The sequence below is a fragment of the Alternaria arborescens genome (assembly GCF_004154835.1).
Source record: "Alternaria arborescens strain FERA 675 chromosome Unknown contig_10, whole genome shotgun sequence".
Taxonomy (NCBI): domain Eukaryota; kingdom Fungi; phylum Ascomycota; class Dothideomycetes; order Pleosporales; family Pleosporaceae; genus Alternaria; species Alternaria arborescens.
This window is the reverse complement of record NW_021167865.1, coordinates 126,053-144,811: the sequence shown is the minus strand read 5'-3', so window position 1 is coordinate 144,811 and position 18,759 is coordinate 126,053. Positions and strand designations below refer to the sequence as shown.

General features: G+C 50.6%; 9 protein-coding genes across 9 annotated transcripts; 6 read left to right on the top strand and 3 right to left on the bottom strand.

The window, feature by feature from the left end:
• Positions 1–479: 479 nt before the first annotated feature.
• Positions 480–1,643, bottom strand: AA0111_g5089 (hypothetical protein; the record flags this gene model as incomplete). The annotated part of the gene is made up of 2 exons (XM_028651162.1): positions 480–1,223; positions 1,278–1,643. 2 exons carry the CDS (start codon positions 1,641–1,643, stop codon positions 480–482), a joined length of 1,110 nt encoding a protein of 369 aa, XP_028507259.1.
• Positions 1,644–3,608: 1,965 nt separating this feature from the next.
• Positions 3,609–4,151, bottom strand: AA0111_g5088 (hypothetical protein; the record flags this gene model as incomplete). Its single annotated transcript, XM_028651161.1, has 1 exon — positions 3,609–4,151. One exon carries the CDS (start codon positions 4,149–4,151, stop codon positions 3,609–3,611), a length of 543 nt encoding a protein of 180 aa, XP_028507260.1.
• A 1,345-nt stretch (positions 4,152–5,496) lies between these two features.
• Positions 5,497–6,078, top strand: AA0111_g5087 (hypothetical protein; the record flags this gene model as incomplete). The annotated part of the gene is made up of 1 exon (XM_028651160.1): positions 5,497–6,078. The coding sequence occupies one exon, from the start codon at positions 5,497–5,499 to the stop codon at positions 6,076–6,078; it is 582 nt and encodes a 193-aa protein (XP_028507263.1).
• Positions 6,079–6,421: 343 nt separating this feature from the next.
• On the bottom strand, positions 6,422–8,277 carry AA0111_g5086 (hypothetical protein; the record flags this gene model as incomplete). The annotated part of the gene is made up of 4 exons (XM_028651159.1): positions 6,422–6,639; positions 6,694–7,752; positions 7,806–8,012; positions 8,067–8,277. The coding sequence occupies 4 exons, from the start codon at positions 8,275–8,277 to the stop codon at positions 6,422–6,424; spliced, it is 1,695 nt and encodes a 564-aa protein (XP_028507264.1).
• Positions 8,278–8,912: 635 nt separating this feature from the next.
• Positions 8,913–10,520, top strand: AA0111_g5085 (hypothetical protein; the record flags this gene model as incomplete). Its single annotated transcript, XM_028651158.1, has 1 exon — positions 8,913–10,520. One exon carries the CDS (start codon positions 8,913–8,915, stop codon positions 10,518–10,520), a length of 1,608 nt encoding a protein of 535 aa, XP_028507261.1.
• Positions 10,521–11,034: 514 nt separating this feature from the next.
• Positions 11,035–11,913, top strand: AA0111_g5084 (hypothetical protein; the record flags this gene model as incomplete). The annotated part of the gene is made up of 2 exons (XM_028651157.1): positions 11,035–11,330; positions 11,394–11,913. 2 exons carry the CDS (start codon positions 11,035–11,037, stop codon positions 11,911–11,913), a joined length of 816 nt encoding a protein of 271 aa, XP_028507262.1.
• Positions 11,914–12,450: 537 nt separating this feature from the next.
• On the top strand, positions 12,451–13,614 carry AA0111_g5083 (hypothetical protein; the record flags this gene model as incomplete). The annotated part of the gene is made up of 1 exon (XM_028651156.1): positions 12,451–13,614. The coding sequence occupies one exon, from the start codon at positions 12,451–12,453 to the stop codon at positions 13,612–13,614; it is 1,164 nt and encodes a 387-aa protein (XP_028507267.1).
• A 412-nt stretch (positions 13,615–14,026) lies between these two features.
• Positions 14,027–14,422, top strand: AA0111_g5082 (hypothetical protein; the record flags this gene model as incomplete). Its single annotated transcript, XM_028651155.1, has 1 exon — positions 14,027–14,422. One exon carries the CDS (start codon positions 14,027–14,029, stop codon positions 14,420–14,422), a length of 396 nt encoding a protein of 131 aa, XP_028507268.1.
• A 2,431-nt stretch (positions 14,423–16,853) lies between these two features.
• AA0111_g5081 (hypothetical protein) lies at positions 16,854–18,425 on the top strand (the record flags this gene model as incomplete). The annotated part of the gene is made up of 1 exon (XM_028651154.1): positions 16,854–18,425. The coding sequence occupies one exon, from the start codon at positions 16,854–16,856 to the stop codon at positions 18,423–18,425; it is 1,572 nt and encodes a 523-aa protein (XP_028507265.1).
• Between the last annotated feature and the right edge of the window lie 334 nt (positions 18,426–18,759).

The window sequence follows — 18,759 nt, the reverse complement described above, 5'->3', positions numbered from 1 at the left end:
GCGTGCCGTAACGGCGTACGTCAGCAAGGCCGTGGCCCAATCTACAACGTAGCATACATATGCGGCTTACATGCAACCATGCGACGCCGCTGCGGAAGTTCCCTCTGTTGGCTCCAACGGAGTTATTAGGATGAGTCAGATGTAAGGCATGCAACAACTGTTACCTATCACTCATAATCGCATCTTGACCAGGCAGTTGCAGCGCGAGGAGCAGAGGACGCATTGCAATATCGTAGTAGTATCAGAGTTTTGAATTGATCAACGTTGCCCTTGAGCTCCGAATATGTCCTAGGTAGTAGAGAAGCCTGATGTCCACTTCCAAGATACTGTAAATAGTAGTAACAAGATGCTTCAATGTGAGTCAAGTGCCAAAACGCTGCTCTATGGTATCCATACCGTGTCATACGGCCCCATTTAACGCCTCTCGCTGTGTGGTTATACAAGTACAATTTCACCTCCTTCCAACGTGCCACGGCGCCTTAGTCCATTGCAGTAAAGAGGCATACCTGCCGCGCCATCTGGCTTGCAAGCAGAATCTCCCTGAATACTTGGTCCATGCCACCTCTGAAATGGATCGTATAACTGTCCACTTTGCCCTTCCTTCTCTTCTCGCCCCATACTAGTTTGATTGGCTTCGCGTCGTCGCATCGCTTGCCCGTCCTGCTTCCAGGTTTCATCCAATCTTGCTGGTATTCGTACAATGTCTCCGGCATTGCATCATCGTTTGGATCACCCTGTTTCCACACGAACCGTCGTCCGCCGTATTTAAAGCGTCGTGGCGACCACGGAATCTTGTGCTGTCTATCTGGATATTCAGAAATCGGTTGCGAGAAGGGGCCCTTCAGGTGTATGCTTCGCGATTTGTAGGCAGCATCTTTAGTTGCCATACGCTTCTTGTCGATGCCAGAGAGAAGGATAGATATGCACGGTTGTGGGAATTCAGCGACGCGGAAGAAGTCGGCAGCGTTGACTTGACTGTCGTCGCGATGGGTGGCTTCAAGCATATACAAAGCGTATTTGTTCGAGTAGTCGCGTGCGCTGTAGATATACTTCCGGAAGCCTGAAGACCCGGTCCATTCTCGTGTGCGGTGAAGATTGTACGTCGTTGTAGGCTGTGTAGGATCGAGTAACGAGTGGTACGGGATGTCAGGAGAAGGGAGTTCGTCATGTGGAGCATGTGACACAGGCGAGTAGGAAGTTTGCCAGGTGAGGAGGTTATGGATCTAAACCGTGTCAGCTTGGCTCAACAGTGACGTGGGAGCGAGCTTGCTACTCACTGCGGATAGGCTCTCACTCTCCTCGTCCAAGTCTCCATTGGCTCCCCATTGATTCGGTGCTGGTACAAAGACACACTCATTGCCCTCTTCGTCAATCTGATCGCTCCCACTTTCAAGGTGTGGCCTCAGGGCCCTCTGTCTCTCTCTGTGGATGTTGATCTGCGTCTTGAGTATGCGGACTTGCTCGTCAGAGTTGTCGTCGGGCGATATGCTGGCATGTGACTGCTCAATCTCTTGTTCCAGCGCCAACGCCGCTGCCTCGTGTTGCAAATAGGAGTTGTCGTAGAGCCAGGCGTGCTCGGATTCGAAAGCAGAGCTCCTCAAAAGCTCCAGGTGCTCCCGTGACGTGAGTGCTGGATGACCCATGGTTGGGCTATGTGTGTTGACTGAGACGATGTTTGCGAAGATGTGAAGGCGATGTGTTCCAGAACGAGGAGTAAAAAGCAAGTCGAAATGAAACGGGGTTGTGATTCAGCCTGGTGTCGCGCAGGAACAAAAGGAATATACAGGCACAGGTGGAATGAGGGACGACGGGCTGGAGAGCATAGTCATCGTGGCCAGGCTGGCAGCAGCTGATGAAGCACCATGGGAGTAGGTGGACGAGTAGGGTCGCGCTGGATCCCCGTCGTGCCCGCCGCACCCTGTCATACCGACCTTCTGCTGTTGTGGCACATGGCGTGCTGGGGGCCAAGTTGCGGTGGCATGGGATAGAGCTGCAGCTGCAGCTGCGCTAGTCTAAGCCGCATGGGGTAATGCGAGATTGGAACTCCATGTGCAGGGCCCCGGCACAGCATCGGAACAGTGGTTCTACATGTTGGCCATTCCACTGCGAGCAGTCTTGCAGCACGCCTAGTTGCATGCCCTCGGCCGTCCCGAGAACCTGTTATGCCGCCCGCGTGATAGCGTCAAGATGCCGACACGCTGCCGTTTCGCTTCATCCTTCGTGGCCTGAGTGGAAATTACCATTTCGTCTTTCGCCTATTCTGCCTCGTGCATGTCTGCCTCAGCGTAAGACCAGACCATGCCGCTTGCGGCTTCGCAATGACGACTCTCACCGTCCTTACAGTAGCAGACTGCGGGCGCTTAGCAGGCATCGGACTCCGAACATGCGGTCTGTTCTCTGTCTAACCAGCCCGCACACCACTTACGAACCCCCACTAACAGTTGTGGCTTGCGCTGCCTCCACGACCCCTGGATCTCCAGCACCTTCGCGAAGCATTTGAAACGTTCGATACGAACCTCACCTACTTCTCACACAGGGTCAGATGGTTTCGCGGTGAAGGAATGCTGTAAAGCGCGCTGGACAGGGAGCGTCGCCATGGAACGTGGCTGCTGACAGGCTTCTACCCCACAACCGTTATCTGGTGCTGCAGCCCCCTTCAGCTCGCCGTACGGGAGGAACAAAACCATATTCTCATCCTTTTGTCCTTTCACGTACGGCTACATGTCGCACACCTAGCGTTATTGCGAGAGATTATGTTCTATCGCGTAGCTTGGCAAGTACGCGGGCATATATCGAAAGAATAAACAAAAATACCCCCAAGTGCCAGAGTCGCCATTCGGACCCAGCTCAGACGGCCCCCCGAAGAGTCTTCGCCTTGTTTGCGACATGCGTGGGGGGGATACGTCGAATGCTCAATTGTGGCCCTATGGAAGAGATCGTCGGCTCTCGCAGAAACCTGTTAGGAAACCACGATCATCATAAGCATCGAGTCCGCCACGAGAACGAAGAACCACTGCGCTGGTAAAAGCAAGCACATGTTCCACTAAAGAATGAGATTGGTTTGCTATCGCTGCTCCGGACGCACCTTATGACTTCACTGGGACCCAGATGGTTCACTGGCCTATTGAAGCCAAGTAATGCTGAGACATTCCCTCTTGATTCCTGCGCCTCTCGTTGCCTTAGTGCAACGTGTGTTCTCTATCAGACTAGCAGTGCTCAAGGAAGGACTTACGAAGAAGTCCTTGCGATTTACCACCATACATCATCAAGAGCTGCTAACCCACACGAAATACCAACTTCGAAGGAAACGCAGCTCCTGAGTAAATGGAAGGTTGAATTGCGTTGTGATACTGACTGGTGCTCCACAGCATCGTATCGATGGTCGCACTGTCAAGCTGCAATGTAAGGTACGTCGCTTTGACTTGACTACCGGTACTATGGTCCCGAAAAACTGAGATCCCCACGAATACGTCATACTTCGATTGTAAACGTGGGACAGCATCAGAACAGAGCTATTCTATATTCCCTTCAAGAAAGGAGACGAAGCACCACGCAAGACAAACGGTACCGCTATATTTACTGACGTGACATCATGGAAGATATACTACTCAAAACAGGGGATCACTCTCTTTGATCGGGACCAGTTCACCCTTTCCCTTGAACATCTCCACGACTTGCGCCTGTTCGCTCAGCATAAACCTCGAAGTCTGGTTTCCCACACCGGCCAGACCCCTCCATCTATCCAGGTCCTCTTTCTTCCTCTTGTCGCCCAGTGCCTCCTTTGCTCTCTTCCAGTGACCTTCCGAAAATGCAATCATCGTCGTCATCTTTTTCTCTTTAATGTCGTAAACCGCAGAGACGATAGTACCTGTCTCTTCGAGCCAGTTTATCTGCCATAGTTCGCCAGGGCGTATGCATTGGTATGTTGCGCGTTGGTAGTTCACGCGACCGGCCATCGGACCACCATGAATGGCATAGACGACACGGTCAGAAGAGAAACACCATAGTTCGTATCGCCATTTTTCGGGGTTACCATTGCTATCTTGCGCGTCATAGTCGTAGATCAGATGCGTGTCGAGGATGTCTTTGTCGAAGCTGGGATCGAGTTCCGTGTTTGTGAGAAAATCGGGAAGGTTTTCGCCTGGTGCCATCGTGCCTGTACCTTGCGATGTTTGTTGATAGTGGTAGATATGGTAATAGCAAGGGTTTTGTAAAGAGGGCCTCAGGTTTGGATATGGTTGATGCTCGGCATTACCGGATCGATGACGTATGTATAGCTTCCAGAGCTAAATTCCACACCATGCGGCGCTACCAGAAAGTCGACATCTAGATTGGCCTTTGCAATCGGTCCGGAACAAAAGGAAATACAGCTGAGTGTACGTACACCATCGACGTAAATGGGTATCCTACTTACCATTATACCCACAAAGGTAGTATCATGCGTATAACTCATGCCTCTGCCCTGGCGTATCCTCCGACTCTCTGAGAAGCGAATTAACCCATAGAATCAGAGGCATTACATCGCCTACTTGCACTAACGCTGATGCACTAATGACTTTCCAGTGGTCGTGTCGTGGTACGGGCCAGACCTGCTTCGCACTTACCCAAATGACAAGCACAGGTATTGCATATCGACATCTTACCATTGAGGCCACAATACATAGACGAAGTCGATCCGACCATGCACAAAAGCAAAAAAGAAAGAAAAAAGACAGGTATTCTGATACGGACTGTAATATCTTTTCCAATGGGGATTGAGCTCTGCGGAATGCGCCTACCAAGCTGAATCTGACTCTCTACGCTTGAAAAGACATCCGCGAGGACTTCATGGAATCTGGGTCATGAGAGTTGACTTGATGCGATCTGTTGTGGATGAGGAAGAAGGATAAGGAGAAGAAGATAATGCATGGCTGACGGAACTCTGACTACCCCACTAGGGGCTTAGTGCGAATGACTAGAAGCTCCCGTGCCCATGGATTCGTCCAGCAGAAGTAGGCGATACATTCCCTTTGTCAGCAATGCCAGATACAGAAAGGTTCCGTACAAGTCTCTCGTATCGGAAATCTTCCAGAGTCTTTGCGTGGGGTACTCTAGGCAGAATCTGTTACGAACTGTCCGCCTCACTGAGAGGCTCTGTTCGATAATCTGGGCGGTAGCAGACCTCGGGATGGACTAACCACATTGGGTAGCATTATTTCTCGACTAGCTTACCTACTAGTACGGTCCGATTGATCAGTTCGGGAAACATACTCGCTGGATTACCACATCAGATCAAGATCTCGGTCTTGGTAGGCGACGGACGAATGTTAGAGAAGACTGCAAGGGCTACCATTCTCATGGTATAAAGGTCTGGGTGTCTGCAAGGAACAGATATCCAGCACACTCACAAACACGCACTCAACTCTTAACACTTAATCTAACTACTTGAACATTGATCATCTTTATACATACCAATTACTTCTCAACTTTTCAATTTTTCCAAACGAGCCATCCAAGATGCCAACCCCTTCGCTTCGCCAAGTCATTGGAATCCCCAATTCGACAGCATCGGTCAAAGACTCCGTCCTTGTCATCATCGACGCTCAGGACGAGTACATCTACGGTAGTCTCCCAGCTCAAGATTACAAAGAGGTCAACATCGCAATCTCCAGCCTTCTGGAGAAATACCGGGAGCAAAACGGCCACGTCGTACATGTCCTACACGACACTGGCTCCGATGAAGCACCCATTTTCAAGTCCAATGGCAAACTTACCAAAGAGATGGATGATGTTGAAGCCATCAAAGGCGAGGCCATCGTATGGAAGAAACATGCTGGATCATTTTCGGAGACGAATCTAGCAGAGATTGTCAAGAAGACTGGACTCCGGAAACTTGTTCTCACGGGATACATGGCACATGGTTGTGTATCAAGTACCGCTCGTGAAGCGACTACATTAGGTTACGAGACCCTTGTTGTTGAAGATGGTGTTGGACAGCGCGATATGAAGGACATCCCCGCCGGGCAGGTGAAGAAGGTTGCTTTGACAGAGATTGATGACATGTTTGGAACGGTTGTGAAGGCCTCGGACATCAATTAAGCAGATTCGACTTGCTCCGTTGAAGATGATTCCAGTTGTGAAATGAGTGTAGTAGTACGGAATAAGGACAAAATTTTCTCTCTGAGACTCTGAAAGTACACCTCAAATGTTTCAGTATTGTGATTTATGTGCTTGTTGCGTGACAACAATCAGGTTTTAGTGTCTAGCGATGGTATAGATACTATGAAGCTCGCTAAGCAGTCGGTGCAGAGCTTCCCATGCATCACTATTGCATAATATTCTAATTTGACCTTTTCAGCCCTATGGCTCTATAGCCGAGTTTGCTTTCTATGTCGGCGCGTAACTCTCCTTACGTAGTAATTTACCAGCACGCTACTCGAACTTACACACCCTTCTCTCCATAAATCACAACATGTTCGGTCGATCGCCGTCTATGTGTTGCCACCTGCATTGGCGCATCGTCTAGTGGAGCTACACCAGCTCGCCTGGCCTCCCTCTCCGTGAAGGTACCGTATAGATCGGTGGGATCGATCTGGTCCATATCAGGGACGGGAAAGATCAGGTTGAGTATGTAGAAGACAACGGCGCTGATAAAGAAGCCTGATTGGATGTAAGCGATAGTGTAACCTCTACAGCCTGTAATACCTTACTTACCTATCAAGAAGGCCATATTGTAGAGTTGCACTAAGGACCGCGGGGGATCAACATCTCCTCTGACGGTCACGACGAGGCCTCCAATAGTTGGTGCCCAACCACAAAGCCAAGACGGTATCGCCCGCCAATTAAAGCCTTTGGTGAAGTAGTACGACGAGTCCTCTGTTCGGTATAGATGACTCAGGCGAACCCTTCTCTTTCGCAAGAGAAAGTAATCGCATGACATGATACCAATTATGGGCGCCAAAAATACAGAGAAGGACGACAAGACAGCGATGAAAGTGGTGGCACGATTGATGAGTTGCCATGGCTGGACGATCCATGCAGCCACAAACGTGATAATGGCACCGCGACGTATGTTGATGTAACGCGGAAAGAGACCAGCAAGGTCAATTCCACCAGAGACAGCGTTACCGCATATGTTTTCGAACATTGCAGTGAAGGCAAAACCTGCAGCCAGAAAGAATACACCCGCACGGGACCGCGATGAGCCGTTCCCATTGTCCATCATGCGCATAAGTAGATCTGGTGGGTTCCAGTAGATCTCGCCATAAATCTTTTGTCCCGAAGCAGTGGTGACCAGTCCAACCAATGAGACAACGACGTTTGTGATCACACAGCTAGCTATGGTACCATGGATATAGTGCCTCCTTGAACGTGCATAGCGTGAGAAGTCGCTGCCATTGGTGATACCTGCAGCAAGTCCGCCAATGGTTTGGTTTATGCCAGCCATGATGAGCCATGAAGTACCCCAAGGGGAGCCTGAAGGGATGGTTTGGCCAGCGTTCCAGAGAGGGCCTACGCCTTTCGCAGTTACCACTGCCCAGATCATCCATGCCAACATGCCGACGCCGCACCATATGCAGACTACGAGGAATGGAATCTTGAACTTCTCTGGCCGCAGCCACAGGAATGGGGTGGATAAGAACCAGAACACGACAAAGCCTACGAATTGGTCCGTCGTGGCAGGGAAACTAGGGCTGAAAGTGTTCGGCATGCGTGCGTACGATGGCCAGATCGCAGTAAGGCATACAGCAACTAAACGGCCGCCATTCCAACCTAACCTGGATCAGTTTCGTAGTGCTATATCATCCATAAAGAGCCTTGCTTACATTGGACCGCATTCCAAATGAAGTTGAGTAGGATTCTTTGTAGCAAAGGTATGAAGCTTCCTCGCATACCCCAACTATACCTGTTCTGTACTGTGAAGCCAATGTGCCACTTCAATCCAACCCAAGCGATGGTTGTAGAGAACAAGGCGATCAATATGCTGCTTACAACGATGATAAGGATAGCCTGTGGGACTGATAAACCCATAGCTTCAGTGACGATCAGCTATCAAATATCAACATTCGCCCTTCGTTGTAGCTTACCCAAGAATGTGCTTGGGGTCTGCCAATTTGCGAGGTTCAGCGACGCAATTGCCCAAAACCCGAAGAAGTTGAACCAACCCCATGTCCTCCGCTCTGGCGGGAGTGGGATCAGATCGCGATTACTCCATGCATCCGTCTGTTCGTGCTTTTCGTCGTCTCCATGCAGGCGCACTTTCTGATCAATCACACCCAATCGATGCTTTAAAGTCATGATGCAAGTAGGCGAACAACTATGTCAATGTTCGATGTGGCTGGAATCAACGATTGTTGAGGAGGGTGATGGTGATAACCCTCTTCTTATCATTGGCGCTCGCGGATCTTCCCCCATCTATCCCACCTTCCTAAGACAATCACAACCCATGCATACCCACTCTTGTACATCGGCATATGCTTTGTGAGGAGCCATCGATTTCATATAAGTTTGTGTTGCATCGCTCTGTCGTTGTGGTCGACAAGAGCCGTTTTGGAAGATAGCCGGCTGCTCTCAGCAGGGCGGCCTGAGGCGATGTTTCAGGCGTCCAGCCTCCCGCGGCTACACAGGCACCAAGATCCTGTTGATCCCTCACTCGTCTGCCCTTACGCAGACCCCACAAACCTCGCATAGGCCTTGCTTTCTACTAATATCTAACCCATTTGTTACTTTTGTCCGTCAGTGTCTTTGAGTCTGTCGCTTGTGTTCATCGTTCATCTTGGGCGCCTTTCGCCTTGAGAATCGCGAGGGGGTTGACATGTTTTGGATGGGGGCGAAATCTTGCTGATCTACCAATACTTGAAGACGAGTCCCTACGCTCCAAGAATCTCGACTGTCATCGCGTTCTTTAAGACGTCGTACCAGTGGTAAACACCATGTCGTCGCTGACTCCCACTCCTCAATGGCAGGGCTGGCAGACTCATCGCCGCCAGCAGTCGCCTCCACAACAGCCAGGGTACCCACAAAACCGTTATTCGCCGGCCTCATCGCCTAACCACTCGTACTACGGGGAGTATGCACCTGCCCCAGGATCCTATATACAACCACACTATAGCGAAGATGCACCGGTGCCAACTATCGCAGAGCTACCAGCACCCTTACCGCCAGCTCCACCAACTACAACAACCGAGGAGCAATTGAGACAGGATGAGCTGCTTGCGCACAGGATGCAACATTTGGAAGTGGAAGGAATTCGGAAAAGATCGCAAAGTGCAGTAAGCCAGCATGGTCGCCCTGCAAGCATGATGCCGCCTAGCACCCAAGGGTTGTCACCATTGCTACATCAGCAGCGATCCGCGCAATCTTTGCGACTTCATTCGAGAAGCGTCTCTTCTTTCGCCGATCAGCGGCCAGTGAGCATGGCTCCAGTAATTACCCAGCAAGTCGCGCCTCTGCCTCTCATTCATCAACGCTCCGCACAATCCCTACGGCCTCATTCGAGAAGCGTTGGAGCACCCGCCGAACCATGGAGTCCTGGATCATTCGATTCACCGCAAGATCTAAGTAGGTTCAGTACCTTGCCCGAAGTAGTCGTGGAGCAATACCCGGTATACAAAGATCCCCAGTCGCCACTTGAGAATCTACCGATTCCGGTATTACTGGATCAACAGCCCACAAAGCGACCGTCAATCGCACTGGAACCATCATCGTTGCCCGGATATCTTGAGCAATATCGCCAAGCACCATACCCGCCTCAATGGAACCCACCACCCGTTGTTTCAACCCTGTATGCTCACCAGGAAAGCAAACGACCATCCGGATCCAGCTGGTTGGAAACACCAGACTCGTGCGCCTGGCGAACAATACGTCCCTCAGAGCATGCGCAAACTCCTGTTCCACCATCATATTCGTTCAAGTTCAAGAGCACGAGTAGCAGCTTCCGCAGTCCCAAGTTTTCATGGACAATGACATGTCCCGACGAGAACACTGAATCGAGCAAAAAGGTTTCCAAAGCGCATCAAGCTATTTGGAACTATGATCTGAAGCTGGACCCCAGGACTAATCTCCGCAAGTCTGAAGTCTTGAGTTATGGAGGTCCAAATGCCAGATCCATCTTGACAACCTACGTGCATGCGCTTAATTATGATTCCCTACGCTTCATCGGCCCAGACGGATGCGCCTACATGTGGGTTACGAGCACCAAGGTATCGTCCATTCACGGCTCCAGGTATGACACACTAAGACATGCTCTCTTTGTTGCCATGGGCAACATCGCGGATCCGCTTTATGGCAGTATCGTTGCAGATCACTGCTTCTGGGATGGATATTGTGATGGAAGTGGAGGGTCTTTGCCTGATGAATCGGTTCATATTCGTTCGGCAACTGTGGATTCAGCGGTGGTTGTGGCAACATTACAGGTGATGAAAGATTGGGAGAAGCATACGCTCAGACAAGAGAAAAGGAAGAACCCCAAGGCCTTCGCGGCAGCGGAAGAGGAAGCCAGGGGTTGTGAGCTTGGAAGCTTCAGCTATTGGAAAGCTTGAGAGATTTACGACTCCACAGGTATCAGCAAGAAGATGGATCTTCACTGTGGAGTCTGAGCAATTACTCATCGTAAAGGATTTCCCCGAGCGAGTGCTTAGCCCCGGCTTCATATCGCAATTTCTTTGCGCTGACGCGTAACTACCTAGCCCTTCGATCTGGGGCTGCATGCGACTGTGGCTGCCTCATGCCTTGTCGTCCAATCCCTTCAAACTCGGCGGAACGACCACAACTTCCACCAATCACGGAGGCAACTTACTGAGGGGTTACGCATAGAATCACATATCGTTCTAGGCTTGCGCTGCGATCGGATGCGGCGGACCTACCCGTTGATGGTTCGTTTCGATTACATACATAGCGCGTTTCACCGCCTTAGTTCCCGCGCTCGGGAAATAACACATCATTTGAGTCTTTTGATAAGTATCAGATCACGACCATCAGGATAGCCACATCAAGCCACTCGTCGTCACATTTCTCATCCAGTCATTCGTTTACCTATATCACGCTCTTTCAAGAATGCTCACCCTTGCACTTCTCAGCGCTGCGCTGGCCGCCGCTCCAGCTCTGGCAGCGCCATCTCCCCAAGGCGTCACCATCTCCAACTCGGCGACACAGGCACCAATCAAGATGTGTGGCACGGCTCAGAACGTCGTTCTGACTGATACCCCATGGATCGTGTACAACATGTTCTACAACTCGGCACAAACCAAGGGAAGCATGTGCACAGCATACGACTCCGTATCGACTGGTTCAGATGGGAACAAGAAGATCAAGTGGAGTGCGGTTACTGACATCGATTATGTAAAAGCCACGTATGTACACTCGATTTCATGATTACCAAGGTTTGTATGATCTTGTCACTGACCTGAGTCTAGCGACAATGTGCCCAAGGGTTACACTTTCGTCGGCCTGACCCAAAATCTCGAGACAAAGCTCTCCGCTATCAAATCAATTCCTGCAACATACGAATGGACGCGCACCAATACCACCGCCTACAAAGGCAATATTGCTTTCGACTTTATGACCTCCGATACTAAAGGCGACTCCACATCTTCTTCCGCCCAAGAGCTCATGCTATGGCTTGAATATACTGGTGGCCAACTACCCATCGGATGGCCTGCTGGTGCGAAAGCCACAATCCCCAACTTGTTCGGTACGAGCTGGAAGTTGTACCAGGGTAAGAACGAGGATACCGGTATTACAGTCTCAAGCTTGCTGCCTGATAAGATGTTTCAGAGTCCTTTCCAGGGAGACCTAAAAGAGTGGCTAGAAGCGCTTGTCAAGGTCGGTGTTTTCAAGGACAGCACTTATGTCAACGTGGGTAACGCAGGTACGGAGCCTTTCTACGGGAAAGCCACTGTAGATGCTACATTGGGTCTGCAAATCAACCTGTAGGCTTCGTGATGCATTCACGATACAGTGGTCATCATCGTCGAGGATGGTCTTCGCACATGGTATATGATCATGTGTCCACTCTCCTCTCTTTCACTTCTTTGTACCTATTTATAACTAGAGCATACTATAAGACTGCTCACAAGCTAAACCTTACTAAAACACGAAGAACCATCAACGCACTTTAACTGTTCACCCTACCACAGGCATGGTGAATGTTGTAGGCTTACTCATGTTTACAGAAATATTACCCCACAACGCTGTGGTATTTTCTTGGCCTGAAAGCTAACATACCACACAGTGCACTTCCATAGACTGTACAGCGTACGAGATTGACTGACTATAAGGAATCCTCTGACGGGGTTCGATCTGTCCTACATCTCACAGACTGAGATACTGGCGCTGGTTCAGCTTCGTCAACAACAAGCAACTTTGCATACGCATACCGTAATTCAAGTGATCCCGGTGATCAATGTAAGCAGGAACTCTGAGCTTGATATGCACCAATAATTCCACTTTCTTTGAATCATAACTCTCAATATGGGTCTCTCCGCTGCATCTGGATATGCAGTCTCTGGTAGGCGTCTAGCTCGAACCCCATTTGGGAAATCTAATTTACCGTCGACATGTTTGTGCCTTATGCCTATATACGGATTTCCTTATCCACCCATCACTGGAGAGGCGAGAGATGAACATGGCCACTCAGAGGTGCTGACTGGAATCACAGATGCAGAAGAAGTTTACACAGAGCAATGTGAGGCTACAGTTGCTGCTAAACATCTACTGCGCTCGTTGGAGCGCTTTGACTCATTTGATCATGTACCAAATGAGATGATTAGTTCTTCCACGACAAAGACGCGGATAAGGTCTGCTGCCATTTCAGATCCGACCCAGGAGAGCGAGCAGCCGGACTGCCCTTCTTTCTCGGGAGCATCGGAATATGCAGAGCTACTTTTCGATGCAGTGTCTCCATCCACATACGATGAGAACATAGAACTAAGTAGTATCTTCGCAGGGGGGACTGCGACCGAAAGACCCTGGCGACTTGAATGCGACCCCATCCTTCGATACACCACCGGTTCTCCAATGCTCCCAGGATTAGATCATCTTCGCAATATCACTGCTCGCTCCGCAACTATCCAGTATGACCACAGCATCGAAGATCTGTATTATGCCACTACATTCTTCCTTGATGATTGTCAAGATGGCGAGTGTTCATGTTTAGATGGTGAGATGTGTAGTCTTCGCATGCCTGGCGAGAACTTCATGCTTGCTAATAACGACGACGATGACGTCGACTGCAGTCTCTCACACATGTACCCCACGACAGAAGACATATCTCAGCTTATAGATGAGTTCGTCAATGCGGACATGTTTGACGTATACGAAGTTCATACAGGCATTTCGGAAGTGCTACCTCTTGACTGTGGATACTTTGACACCACTCCACAAGATGTGAAAGCCTCCAAAGTAATTGACCAGATGTTGTACCCGTCTAGCTCTAACGCTGCATCATTTATATGCGACAACGAGAGTGATTCTGATGTCTCTGATCCGGACGCAGAAAGTTTGTCATTGAATCACCACCCAAAACTAAAATATGTCGACACTGACACAGATCAGTCTGTCGCTTATACAGCCTTGAACCAACTATTGGCAATGGAGGAAGAAGAACCACGGCCAGTCATTCACCGGCCTTGCTGAATTGGTCTATCTTCACCCAACAGCAGAAGGTTGTGCAACCTTGCTGCCACTACGAAATAGCTTGAACCCAAACAGATCTAGCCCCGACTTGTATTCAGGCATTTCTCGGACACCAGCACCCGTTCAGCCTGAACTCAGTCTCCAGCCCACCGCGCGCCAACGATGTAAACCGTATGGACTTTATTCTAGCAATAGGTCTCGACACCAGCGTCAGATGCCGCAATTAAGAGTTGCCACTCAACTCTTACCTAATCGTCAGCTATTGCCCATAATCTCGGAGGAAGAATCACCATGTTCCGGCTCGTCTTCTTCGGGAGACTCTCTGGACTTTGCCAATCATCGAGGATTCGTCAAGCCGCTGGAAAGTCGTCGTTTAGGTTTCCTAGACGACGATGACTCTGAATCACCAGCGATGCCGATCTCGAACTCAAATTGCATCCCTGAACCTCTGAAAACAACAGACATAGAAGACTACGAATATATGTTTACCAATGCCATCTGGAACACTACGCCAGAGCTTACATTCGTTCAACCCAGCCAGGAAGCATACTTTGAAATTGCGCCTGCATCGGCCGTACCTCCTTCGCTTCTCGAAGCACTTGAGATCGAGATCCACAGTCGCCTCACCTTCATGTTCAACTGCATGAACAGTGGGATCCTTGACGAACTACCAGCCCTCAGCAGTGACCTCCATTGGACACTTTGCGCTCTTTCGGATGATTATCCCGTCTTAACCTTATTAGACAGCCTAGGCGTAGCTGTAGAAATTCTTGTTGAGCGGATGGTAGCCTCTACTACTGCTTCTTAGCTTAGCATATGCGGCTGCCAGTTCGTTTTTGAAAGGCAGAGTGACGCCGATGGAGGCACTACCAGCAAATCAAGCCGAGCGTCCAAAATTTTATTAGCATTCAGCAGGTCAACGCTTATTGTTCCATTTGCGAAGATTACTGGAAGATCGAACAACGATTACGCCCCACACTGGTATCCAAGTTAACGAAAGTGATGTGACTGGGTTTCTCCGGAATTTGTGGGTATGTTGCAACCTTAGGCGGCGTTTTTCGTGTCTCGCGGGGCTACCGGGCCTGTCGTCATCGCTACAAGTTATGTGTTGAGGGTAATCAGGTTTAGGTATCTACTGCAAAGAGTTGTTCAGCTTCGCTACATCTGGTAATGACAGACGAGATGACCACGATGCATCTATCGCTGTTCCTCCCTTGATGTGGTCAGGACTCATCCAATCGTCGCGCTCAACCGCAGTGTGCCGGCAGTCTTGTCTCTGTATACTGGTCAGTAACGGGGCCCAGATCTGGAGCGAGAGCCTAGCGCGGCTAGACCACCATCCGGTGCTATTAATGGCATCAATTCATGGGAGTACCTCCGCTGTTGCTCGTATCAGCAAAACTCTCACCTGATAGTGCACTGAGTTGCTGATGTTGCGGCATTTTGATGACGAGCGTTGCGCCCAGAGCGCATACATGTTGTGCATCCAGCGGATGCACGCTGCACACAGGTTCTATGCGGTCAAAGCGATCTAGGTACATTCTCTGCTGTTCAACAGGACGTTATCATCGCATTGCATCACAATCGCGCACGTTTCTTTGTACAAAGTACATATCTTGTGGGCAAAAAAAAAAAAGAGTTGAGTGGTGCAAGAAGAATGACCATGGTAAGCTGCGATCGCTCAGCCATGTTCAGCTGTTCAGGTCGTAAGTGTCTAGTCCAAACATGTATAGAAGCTGCTCTGCTTGTCAACTTTCGATAGACAGTAGTTTTTACCGCGAACGTGACTGTAGAAACAGCAGAGACGGAAATCCGAGAAAAGGTCTGTCGGTGCATTAGAACGTTCTAGTAATAAGTGTCGAAATCGTGGTCGTGCTCCGCTTGCTCCGATCGGTAAGAAGCTTAGGGGAAATAAGCTTCCACCGGGTTCTACAAACAGGGGAGAGATGTCGAGGTACAGGCACAACCTGCACTAGCGCCATGTCTGATGTATGTGGCTGAGATGACATCTGGCTCAGGCTTGGTAATAGTCTGGTGTATTTTTGAGAAAGGGAATTCTACTGGCTGACTGTCGAAAAATACGAGGAGCGCAGTGGAGAGAGGGCACTTGCCCAACCCAACGCTTGCACTTCGTATTAGCGTGCACGGCTTTGATCGCGCAGACCACTGCAGGTCCAGCCACACTGTTTCCATAGTATCCAGTCTTGGGTAAGTTTGCCACATTTGTTTGTAAGAGCGACGTACGATGCTAAGACTCATGGCCGCTTGGTAGCAGCGGTGCAACGTTCATGTCAGGTCGGAGAGAGACGAACGCCACGGACCATCAGCGCATTGCTTGTTTCCCGCGTACAGTACCTGAAAGAGTAAGACCGGGATCTCGTAACTGCAAGTCAGCATATGTGGCGTTGCTAGCGAAGGAGTGAAGGAGTATTGACTAGACAACGAGGGAAGGCGACAGTACAGAGCTCGTCGGCTCATTGAATGTCTGTTATCATAGACCCGATCGAGTATAGCTTCCATAATGCGCGCAGGTGGAACTCGGAGGAAGCAAGGCTCGGACTGGTGGGGCGCCCGAGGCTACGGCCCTGGCGGATCTTCAGGAACGTGGCCGGCTATCTTTGGGAGCGGTACTTGGGTAGCATAGCAACCACGGAAGTGTCGCCGAATGCGCGATCTCGCGAACATGAGTTGTTGAGGCCTGGCGGACGATGAGCTGGGCGGAGATGACGGTGGTGTGGTGAAGGCTGAGTTCCGAGCGCTCCGGTTTTCGTGACTGGTAGCTGGTGATATGCTAATCCCATTATGGTTAAAGCGTGATGCAAATATAGTCCACAACGGTCGCTCATCCCGGCAACGCTGGCATTAACGTGCGGTAGGGCTGTGCCGTTACTCGCTCAACCCCTGCGAATTTTTCGCTGATGTTACTTTTCGGGATGTTCACGCTATCGACAGCTCGTACGTAGAGCGGAGCTCTTCACATGGCGAGATGTTACTTCGTGTTGACAAAGTGGGGACGGCATCGACGTCAGCCATCATGGAAGCATACGGACAAGTCTGGAGACTATGGTATATAACTTTCATTCCATCTCATCTTTCATGTCTATCTTCATCCAACCATTCACCTTCGCTTTCCAACCAACACTCGCTACAGTGCAATCACAAAAGCCTCATAATAATTAATCCCAACTCAACAACCTTCGGAACTATCGTCAAAAGATCGAATCAAGAACACTATCAAGATGCGTTACTCTTACGTTGCTGCTACTCTCGTCGGCTCGGCCCTGGCCATGCCTCAATACGGCTACTCAGCTGTTGTTCCTACTGGATACCAGCCTGCTCCAACTTCATCAAAGCCATACGAAGCATCAACTCCCAGTGCCTACCACGCCTCGACTCCGGCCTCCTCCAAGGTGTACGAAGCATCCACCCCCAGCTCTCAGGTCCACTACCCAGCTAGCACGCCAGTCTATGAGGCGTCGACCCCTCCTGCCTACAGCGCATCCACTCCCGCAGCAAGCTCTTCCGTCTACCATGCGTCTACCCCTGCAGCGAGCTCATCCGCTTACCACGCTTCCACTCCCGTCTACAGCGCGTCCACTCCTATCTACAGTGCTTCCAAGCCTGCTGAGAGCTCCTCAGCTTACCATGCCTCCACTCCTGTCTACAGCGCATCTACTCCTGCAGTGAGCTCATCGGCATACCACGCCTCGACCCCCGTCTACAGCGCGTCTACCCCCATCTACAGTGCTTCCAAGCCCGCCGAGAGCTCCTCGGTTTACCACGCTTCAACCCCAGCCTACAGTGCTTCCACTCCCGTCTACCACGTCTCTTCTTACGGAACTGGTTATGTCAAGCCTACCCCCAAGCCTTCATCGGCTTCCGAGTACCCCCACTCCGACTACACCACTACGCTTACATCCACCCACACATCTTGGGTGCCATGCAGCACTTCAGTTGGTCAGGGAGAGCACTCCAGTGTCATCTACTCAACATACTTGACCCCAACCTACTCCACTGTCACCGTGACCTCGACTGTTCACGGCTCGAAGCCTACATCTGACGTGCCCGTCTACCCAGCGGAGACTCCTGAGGGACACAAGCCAACTTACCCAGCGGGAACTCCTGAGGCTCCCAAGCCGACCTACCCTGCTGGCACCCCCGAGGCTCCTAAGCCAACCTACCCTGCCGGTACTCCTGAGGCTCCTAAGCCGACTTACTCCGCTGGCACTCCTGAGGCCCCTGCACCAACATACCCCGCTGGTACTCCTGGCGGTCCTCAGTGCCCTGCCCCAGTGACTGTCACCAAGACTGTACATGAGGTTGAGACCAAGACCGTCACCGTTGGTGCTGGTGGTGCTTACACTCCTGGCCCAGCCCCCTCTGTTGTCTACCCCGAGGGTACTAAGCCATCCTCCTCCGCGGAGCACTACTCGGAGGGCCCCAAGCCATCCTCCGTCAAGCCCTACCCTGTTGGTCCCAAGCCTTCTTCCGAGGTCAAGCCCCCTTACCCATCCTCCGGTAGCTCGATCCACTACACTGCTTCGTCGGCGCCCTACCCGATTCACACCCCTTCCTCATCTAAGGCCTACCCCACTGAGTACCCTACCCCTTCGTCTTCCACCAAGGAATACCCAGCATCCACACCTTCTTCCTCTACTAAGGGATACCCCGCCGCCACTCCCTCTTCTTCGACTAAGGAGTACCCTGCTGCCACCCCTTCTAGCTCCGCTGTACCCTACCCGGTGAACACTCCTTCATCCTCGAAGGTTACCCCTCAACCCACTGGCTACGTCGCCTACCCCCACTACTAAGCTACTCAGGTAGCTTGAGCACTTTCACTTCTTATCTCAAGCAACAATTACGAGCGGCAGAGGTGTCGAAACAGTAACGTAGGAACTTTGGCCTTGCTTTCCTCGCCTTGCATTGCTCAAGCGTTTCTGTCCAAATTTGGTTGTTTTAATGCGTTTGGAATTTCTTCTCATACTTCAACTGTTGATATTCAACGAACAACTGGTATAGAATGGTTACGATAGGCACGAGTTTAGTAGTAGACACATCTTACGACCCAACTTTTTGTCACTCCTTCAAAAGTACTTGCTTATCTTTCGTCGTGATGTGGTGGCTTTGAAGCACTTTACCAGTTGC